The sequence below is a fragment of the Octopus bimaculoides genome, chromosome 1, assembly GCF_046866305.1.
Source record: "Octopus bimaculoides isolate indiv1 chromosome 1, ASM4686630v1, whole genome shotgun sequence".
In the NCBI taxonomy this organism is placed as follows: domain Eukaryota; kingdom Metazoa; phylum Mollusca; class Cephalopoda; order Octopoda; family Octopodidae; genus Octopus; species Octopus bimaculoides.
The window spans coordinates 157,505,155-157,515,154 of record NC_142928.1 but is presented as its reverse complement, the minus strand read 5'-3'; the positions used below and the strand labels follow the sequence as shown (position 1 = coordinate 157,515,154).

The 10,000-nt window shown below is 37.9% G+C and overlaps 1 protein-coding gene across 14 annotated transcripts in view; it reads left to right on the top strand.

Moving 5' to 3' along the window:
• Positions 1–10,000, top strand: part of LOC106868437 (retinoic acid receptor RXR) — a 584,509-nt gene that overhangs the window by 63,990 nt on the left and 510,519 nt on the right. For 10 of the 14 annotated variants that reach the window (XM_014913710.3, XM_089360932.1, XM_014913707.3 and 7 more), the window contains exon 1: positions 2,414–2,644. The exons of the other annotated variants lie outside the window; for them this stretch is intronic. In XM_014913710.3, the coding sequence (XP_014769196.1) occupies positions 2,575–2,644 (70 nt within the window). In that variant the 5' untranslated portion in view covers positions 2,414–2,574. Of the gene's footprint in view, positions 1–2,413; positions 2,645–10,000 lie in introns of those variants that run through there. 14 annotated transcript variants of the gene reach the window in all.

Genomic DNA, 10,000 nt, shown 5'->3' with positions numbered 1-10,000 from the left:
CAAACGGAAGGACACATGGGCTAACGAAGTTGTATATATGTTTATACGCGTATGTATGTACGTACGTATGCCTGGACGTATGTATGTATGTATGTATGTATGTATGTCTATGTATACGTATACACATGTATATACATATATAACTATGCACATATATGTGTATATATATTTATATACATATGCACACACACATACATGTATATATGTATGTGTATATATATATATATATATATATATATATATATACACATACACGCACACACACACACGCTCATACATGCGTATATTGGTATTTTAATAAATCTTAAACAAATTTTATGAAGACGTTTTAAGATCGAAGTGCGTTTTCGAACCCCAAATTCATTCTATATTTCTACTTGTGTGGAGGAAAATCTCTTGTTCATACGCACAACACACACACACACGCACACACACACACACACACACATATATATATATATATATATATATATATATATATATATATATATATATATATATATATATATATATATATATATGTATGTATGTATGTATAGTTGTCCGAAGAAGTTATAAAATATACCATATCCAGTATAAAGTAATAGGGTATGAATAAATATGAAGATAATATATTGAATTAATACATTTTGTGTGTATGTGTGTGTGTGTGTGTGTGTACGAGTAAGTGAGTGTGTGTCGTGTCGGTTATGAACATCTGTAGAAGCTACAAATTGAATTATTAAGTGTTAAGCAGCCGAGCATTCTGCATACACATGTTTCTATAAAGTAATCCTCAGGCAGAGTCAACGTAGCAAGTATGACAGACAAGGCCCGAACCACATTTGAATTACAGGTATAAGTTATCCTAGGACTTCTGCACAGTTTCCATCTGCCTAGCTTCACTCACAGGCCTTTGGATCGATCCGTTGTAATGGTAAAATACACACTTGCTTATGCAGCAGGCAGTGGGTTCGAACGCAGGACCTCATGGACCTCAGTTGCAAAGCGTTCGTCTTAACCACTCGGCCATGCCTGCGTCTTATGGTTCCTCTGTGATACCGCTCTTTCTCGCCACACGCAAACACGTAAGTACATACATACATACACACATACATTGTATGTGTGTATGCATGATACATGTATCCACACACAGAGTCTCAAAAACTAACCTGAACAATCTCCTCGGAGCCGCCTTCTATAAATCTACCAGCACTACCAACACACCAAATCACACTGTACCACAGTACCATACACCCCTACAACACCTACTGTAGCTCTGACTAGTATGACAACGACTACTACTGCAAGAAATATAGTAAAACCGTCACCACGACGGCAATCCTCTCTCTCTCTCTTTCTCTCTCTCTCTCTTTAACCGCCTTCGCTTCTTTCTCTCTCACTTTCTAACTATATACCGTGTTTTTTTTTCATTTCTCTAACTATTCCTCTCACACTAATAAGCCCTTCTCTTATCTTTTTCGCTCAGCCCATTCCTCATCTTTTCCCCTCTTTTTTCTTCTTCTTATTTCTCTCACCATTCTCTCTCTCTCTCTATCTGTCTCTCTCACTGCACCAGCAATTCTCTCCAAACTTACCAACAAACCAACCAACCAGTCAGCCGACCTATCTCGCCACCATCAACTCAGACTGTATAAGCTTACTCTCACTTTTTCCCCCTCCCTCTTTCTTTCTCTTTGTCTTTTTTTTTCCACCACCTCTCACACTAGCTCTTTCTACTTTTAACCTTCGTCACCATCTCTGCCACCACTACTCCTACCAGCACCAGCACCAGCACCACTACCACCACAATCGCCAACCATCACCTCCGTCGTCATCACGTCTGCTAGCTATAACGATGCTGACACCACCGCTACCGCCACCTTAGTGTTACTGTTTGTCGTCGTCGCCGTCACCGTCTACACAAAACCACGCAGATAAAGTCGACCGACCTATAACCCACCCAAAATTGTTTTTAGAAGAGATGTGAACAGAAAGTAGTGGACTTAACTTTCTAGAACAACAAAAACTTCACAACAAATATACAAACACAGCATAAGGCGAAACGTAAAACGGAAGAAGAAAAACACAGAGACAACGTTACAACAAACAAATTATATGATCCACGCCGACCCACAATTCTCGACAATACCAAAACAACAATGTTTTAGGCCAGTCTTGGGTTAAAAACTAGCCTTTTCAACATATACACACATATAGTGGGAGATAGAAAAAGATAGACAGATAAGAAGTAGGAGGAGAAAGCAAGACAGAAGTAGAGGAAGACAGAAAACGAGAAAGAACGTAAGAGAGACAGAGAGAGATAGAGAAAAGAGAGAAGGAAGGAAAGAGAAAGAGGAACGGAAGAAGAAGAAGAAGGAGAGAAAAAACAATAACACAGTGTGAGAGGAAGAGGAGACGGACTGAGTGACTTAGTTTACTTGGAGAAGTTTTGCTGAAGCTGTTGCTTGTATCGGGCTCTAACTGCTGTTTATTGTTTACTGTGTGGTTGGTGTTTATTATTATTGTTGTTGTTGTTGTACTGGGCTACACTTCTTGTCGTCGTTGTTGTTACTTTTTTTTTTTTTTGCTAACATGGTGGCTAACCGCAAACCCACGGAAACTGAGAGTAGTCTCTACGGCTTATGGATTCCCAGTATTACAGGTGAGACACTAAAAAACATTCCTTTTTTTTTTTCTTTCCTTCTTAAAACCGGCAACTTTGTATTTCTTGCATTCGGTTATATTTTCATAATTTCTTTCTTTTTCAATATTGATTTATATATACATATACATATATATATATATATATAGTGTTTACATGTTCTTTTCTCTCTTTCAGAGTTGTATGTTATTCTATCTATCTATCTATCTATCTATCTATCTATCTATCTATCTATATATATATATATATATATATATATATATATATATATATATATATATATATATATATGTATATAGTGTTTACATGTTCTTTTCTCTCTTTCAGAGTTGTATATTATTCTATCTATCTTTCTATCTATCTATCTCTGCAAAAATATATAGTTACGTGTCGAATTTTTATAATACTTTTTCATTCATGTCTTTTGTGTGTGTGCGCGCGCGTATCGCGTTAAATTAGTTTATTAAAGCGAAGATGTCACATCAACACCACCTAAACATTACGCAAAATGAAGCGAGTGACATCGTGGTCGCCATCATCATCAGTGTCACAGTCCAGAAAATGCCCTTGATGACATACCTTAACATGTGTGCGTGTGTGTGTGTGTACGAGTGTGTCCGTGTAACTATATATAATATATATATATGTGTGTGTGTGTGCGCGTGTGTGTTATGGTTCCTATCACTGTTTTGGGGCCATACTTGGGCACGAACTTCTAAATTATTGTCGAACCCATAGACTCCCGTTTTTATTTGGTAAGTAAACCTGAATTCGGAACTATCCGGCTATCCACTCATCTGCCTTTATATATATGTGTGTGTGTGTGTGTGTGTGTGTGTATATACACATGCATGTGTGTATGTGTGTGTATACATATGTGTATACAGATACATATACACATATGTATATATATATATATATACACACATGTATATGTATATATATGTATATGTACACACACGTGTATATGTATATATATACATACACACATGTATATATATATATATATATATATATATATATATGATAATCCTTTACCCTTTTAATTTGTAATAATTATATATATATATATATATATGTGTGTGTGTGTGTGTGTGTGTGTATGTATGTACACACACACAAATACATATGGGTGTCTTTCTGTGTGTTTGTATGAGTTTGTGTAGGTGTGTATATATACATTTAGTCTTAATATTTTCACAACTTCCTTCAAACTACAATTACTACTACTACTACTACTACTACTACTACTACTACTGTCCATGGAAATACTCGTTATGCGGCGATGATTGTTCTTCAACTTTTATTTGTTGTTGTTTCTTGATGACATATTACAGTTGTCTCATCGTCGATGTGGTCGTCATCATCATCATCATCATCACCACCACCACCACCACCACCACCATTGTAATTTTCATATTCATATTCATTGTCATCCTCATCATCATCATTCATGGTATCCTCCACCACCATCTCATCGTTATCATTACCATTTGTCGTCGTTGTCATCACCACAATAATCTTCATTATCATAAAACAAAATTATCATCTATTAGAATCGTAATCACCGTCTCAATCGTCTTCACCGTAATTGTCATTCTCCAGCATCCTCATCCATGACCGTAATCATTGTCGTTGTCATCACGAATGTCATCATTATTGTTAAAACCTTATCGTAAACCATATTATCATCGTCATTGTTGTCGTCATTATCGTCACTATTATCATTCACAATATTATCGGCGTCCTTATCATTATATACTTGTAAACAATGAGATAAGAAACCTTTTATAATTATTTTTTTAAGGCGGGTGGTAGGATGCCAAAATCGGTTGAGTGCCGGTAAATGCTTGTGGTATTCATACCGGCGTTTGTGTGTGTGTGTGTGTGTGTGCTCAAAGTTCAAATCACGGCGAGATCAACGTTGCCTCTCGTCTTTCCAGGGTCGATAAAACTGAATCAAAAATATTGGTGGGTTGATATATATAATCAAGTGTACCCTCCCCTCAGATTTTTAGCCTTGTGTCAATATGTAAGCGCGGTGGATTGGTAAAATCTGTATTTAGTTTATGTTCTTTATCCTCTGAGTTCAAATCCCGTCGAAGCCAATAAAATACCAGTCAAGTACTGGGGTTGATTTAATCGCTTATACCCCTCGCCTATATTTTTGACTTAGCACGTATATTAGAAACGATGGGCTCGACTTCACCCTTCACTCCCCCGTAAAGTACCAGTCAAGTACTGGGTTGATGCTGTGGGTTATCTCCTCCCTTAAAAGCCAATTAGAAGAAATTACTTTTATTATTACTATAACAGCTGTTTTGATTAAAAGGAAAACCCGCGTCCCAGTTTCAATTCCTGCTGGTAGCCTCTAAAAAAGTTCTCGTTCCTTGAGGATAAATATTAAAGGTTACATACTAAAATATTCTTTCCTCTCAATATTTGAGCTGTCGGCGTAGAGCTATTGCAGTTACTGTTGCTGTAGTTATTGCTGTATGTCTTCCGGTTCTTTACATTTCTGAGTTCAAATGCCGCCGAGGGACAGAAGTAATCCTTCGGTATTGATAGATGACATAATTCACCCACACAACCTTCCCTCATGGCATAGTTGAAGAGGCGAGGTTGAAAAAGACACTCTATAACAATACCGAAGGATCAACGAGTCTGCTTTACCTTTCCATCCTTTCGAGATAGATAAAATTAAGTACCAGTCAAATATTGGAGTCAATGTAACGGACTCACTGCCCCTAAACTTACTCGCCTTGTACCTAAACCCAGAAACAACAATTATTGTTGTTAAGTCGGTGGACTGGTAGAATCGTCAGAATGTCACGTCTTGCGATATTTCGTTGTGTCACTCTACATTCTGAGTTCAAATCCGGTTGAGATCAACTTTGCCTTTTATCCATATGTGGTTTATATGACTGAGTACATGTCAAAACACTGGTGTTGTTGGTATAGACCAACACCTTCCCCCAAAATTCAGGCCTTGTACATGTGTTAGTTAGTAACAATAATAACTATTGATATTCAAGTTGAAGCTATTTAGCATCAGGTTAACCCAGGTGAACCGTGATCGAGCAGATCTAGGATCAGTGCTTTCCTTGCTATGACTGTCCTATCTTTTCGTTTTTTAGCGGAAGCATTATCTAAGAGAGTTCTCCTCTTTGACTAATATTTCTAGCAGGATAAGCAACTGAGTAGAAACTGTTGTTATCGATATTGTGGCTGTTGTTTAAAACGATGGAAATTGTCAAGACATTGGCGTGCAGACTCTTTACATTTTTCTGCCATAAGTTTCTGGCCTAAAATTTCATGCCGGTAGACATTGCTCCTTCGTCTATCTTCGGGGACTGGTTTAATAAATAATAATAATAATAATAATAATAATAATAATAATTAGCACTAATGAATTGAGTTCTATTCCACTGTAGCTCTTAATTTTACAAAATAACCCTCACCCCTAAAATAAACCCACAAACCGGTAAAGGTTGAAACAGTCCTGAAGATATCACCATGTTGGCCTCGGCGATAGACACGTTACAAAAATGTATAGCTACTTTGAAAAGTAGCAAAATTTCAGTGTTTTTTTAAAATCCGCAGTCGGGTTTAAAAATTTTTCTTTTTTTCTTATCTCTTCTTTCAATCTGCTGTGACTGGGAGTTCGTTATCCACTGAATTGCCCACTTTATACAGCCGCTAATTTTAGCGGAAGACACCCTGCAAAATACTAGGAATTGCATATTTGCGTCTTCTGACAGAATTAACAGTCAAATTATCTCCCTGTCATTTTATAAGGTGGGTGAGATTGTGGGTGGTGAAATCTTGAGGTATGTATGGTTTGATCGATCAGAATTAACTTGGGACTAAACAACAACAACAACAACAAAAACAGCTAGGAATTACTTACTACGCAACCACACAACATTCACAGCGTACGTAGAAGTTATGCTGAAAGAAAGCTAAACAGCGCGCAAACACACACGTAAAAGCACTCAGACACCACAGTCACTGCCGTTACTTCTACCGTCCTCTCCCCACCAAACACCCAGACACGTAATCTACAGTGCACCCAAAACAATATTACAATAACTGTCTTAGAAAACATACTCAGTCAGCACACACACACACACACACACACACACACACACACACACACACACACACACATATATATACATATATAGCAGCAGCAGTAACCTCATTAGCCTCTTAAACACTATGTTTGGATGTATTTATTACACGACCAGAAGATATACTTTGAACAACGTCTATCGCACTTCGGCAGAGTCCGTCCACCATGCCCGTCCGTCTCTACCTTTCGACCCGCTAGAAATAACAGTCAAATCTCCTTCATAAATAATAATAATTATAATAATTATTATTTCTACGCTAAGCACAAGGCCTTGAAAAATGTTATGGCGGGGGGAGGGGAGTAGTCGATTACATCGACCCAGTGCATAGCTGGTACTTATTTAATCGACCCCGAAAGGATGAAAGGCAAAGTCAACCTCGGCGGAATTTGAACTCAGAACGCAAAGACGGACGAAATGCTGCTAAGCATTCTATCCGGCGTGCTTATCGATTCTGCCAGCTCGCTGCCTACTACTAATAATAATCCTATCATCATCATCATCGGCGTCACCATCGTCGTTGTCATCATTTGCATTCTCGAGGGAGCGCCTACGCGGCTGCTTAATCTGCTAGAAATGTCAACTATATTTCCCTCAATCACGGGATATATATATAATGTACTGCATTATATAGAACAAGACAGATTGTGTAAAGTAGTCCTAAATACAGCTAAAAATGTCGAGGTGGTCATAGATGGAGTGAGCACCTTTGAATGTAGGTCAACTGATTTACATAGAGGTTAAACAGCCACAAATTAAAGCAATATTTTAGGCGTGGGAATGGCAGAAAGGGTTAAGCGTTGGTTTAATTATTTTGTCTCACCGTTATCTGAGTTCGAATGCAGACTAGTTGAATTCGCTTTTCAGTTTTCCAGGGACCACACCATTCCCTTACAAATCTATAGCTTTGTACTAGTGTGAGAAATCTTTAGCAACAAGAATGGAAGACTATAGGTGGAGAGACAAAAATTACAGCATTGTACCAAATGTTTTAAAGTGTTTCTAGGTTTCTCCTGCCACGTACAGAGTTCAAACTTGGCCTGAGTTGACTCTAACTTTTCACCTCTTCGGTGCTCCATGAATTAAGTAGCCGTTCAGATTGTACTTGAGCTAAGGCGGCGAGCTGGTAAAAACGTTAGCACACCGGGCGAAATGCTTAGTGGTATTTCATCGGCCGTTGCATTTCTGAGTTTAAATTCCGCCGAGGTTGACTTTGCCTTTCATCCTTTCAGGGTTGATAGATTAAGTACCAGTTACGCACTGGGGTCGATGTAATCAACTTAATCCGTTTGTCTGTCCTTGTTTTTCCCCTCTGTGTGTAGACCCTTGTGGGTAGTAAAGAAATAAGAAACGTTAGCACGCCGGGCGAAAATGCTTAGCGGTATTTCGTCTGTCTTCACGTTCTGAGTTCAAATTCCGCCGAGGTCGACTTTGCCTTTCATCCTTTTGGGGTTGATAAATTAAGTACCAGTTGCGTACTGGGGTCGATCTAATCGACTATCGCCCTCCCCCAAAATTTCGGGCCTTGTGCCTAGAGTAGAAAAGATTGTACTTGAGCTAATTCAATCTGTTGAATATCTCTCTCGTACAAATTTGCAGCATTTTACCTTTACCAGTATAAATTGGTGTTGTAACATATATCGTAGGCGCGAGTAAACTAAGTTCGCAACCTACCTTTTTGTTTCAATTCCCAGATGGGGTAGTTAAACAGATTTTATTTATTTATTTAGTATTGTAATTGGTGAACTATAGCGTCGTTGGCTATAGGTTTCTAACGGACCACTCAGTGATTCGCTGCATTAAATTAAGTTCTACGTTAAATATCTATTGGCTTCCAGCTTACACAGGTAACAGAATTTTTAGAAAACTCATTATTACTTAGGAAAAATTAAATTGGCTAATATGATGACTTCGAGTTAAGATGGCGAGCTGGCAGAATCGTAACCGCATCGGGCAAGATACTTAACGGCATTTCGTCCGTCTTTACGTTCTGAGTTATAATTTCACCGAGGTCGATTGTGCCTTTCATCCTTTCGGAGTCGATGAAACATGTACCAGTTTGGCACTAGGATTGACGTAAAAGACTTATGCCCTCTCCCAAAATCACTTGTGCTAAAATTTGAAACCAATATTATGACTTGGTGGCAAAAGAGAACCTCAAACCTAATATCTGATTCAATCTCTCCCGTACATATAGTATCTAGCATGGTAACTTATGTTACCAACAAACGCGCTTTATCTTCTTGCATTTCTTGTTTATGAAATTTCATGTCTGACAGACCGCTTGTGTCAATGAATTCTGACCTAAATTTTATCATTCAGTTGTGTTGCCGACACTATTGCATCTATTTATTACTAATAATTGCTGACCCTCTCGCTGTTCTACTGAGATGAAATCGCCATCCCTCTTTCCTTACCTGTCTCCCACGGGTAGCTCCCTTATGCAAAACTAAGCATCTCAGCTAGACATGAGTTGCTACCATGATGAGCATAGATCACCCAAATCATTCCCCAATAGAACCATGATGACCAAATCCCTTTCATTGACAAAAAAAGACGCCTTCAACCTTTACACATATCAAGGAAATAACCTTATATTACATTCTCCAGTATTCAATTGAGATTTTCAAACGTTGCAAATGGTAGCTCTCACAATTTCAAACCTTTCATGGTTCCAACACTTGTAAATAATATTAACAAAAATATATTACAATGACGAGGTTTCCTTATCAAGGGACAGACAATACTTTAGCTTTGATCAGTCGCTTACCCTCAGCTACTGATCAAATAATATCCACATTGGGATACTCCTGAAAAATGCCTTTTTATTACTTAGAATTAAAAGCAGTCACATGCTCTTATGCGGCGATTCCGAAATTGATGGAAGAAAAGTGAGAAAGTATTTTCAAACTGGAATGTATAAGACTACATTATCCAATATGTTTCATTGAGGGAGATTTTGTTGTAATATCTAGCAGGTCGAGTAATTACCTAGAAACTCCTTTGATATTTATATATAAAACTTGCAGAGAGTTGGTGTTTTCCAGTGGTAGAGCAGTGAACCACATAATACTGTAAAAATAGGTATAACCTTCACTACAGCTTGTTCACAGTAACGAACCCAACTTTTAGAGAGTTGCTGCATGATTTTAGCCCCAAGAAAGTCTTGACTGAGCAGACGTATGATCAAAAATGTTCCTGCTATGACCATCTTCTTATATGA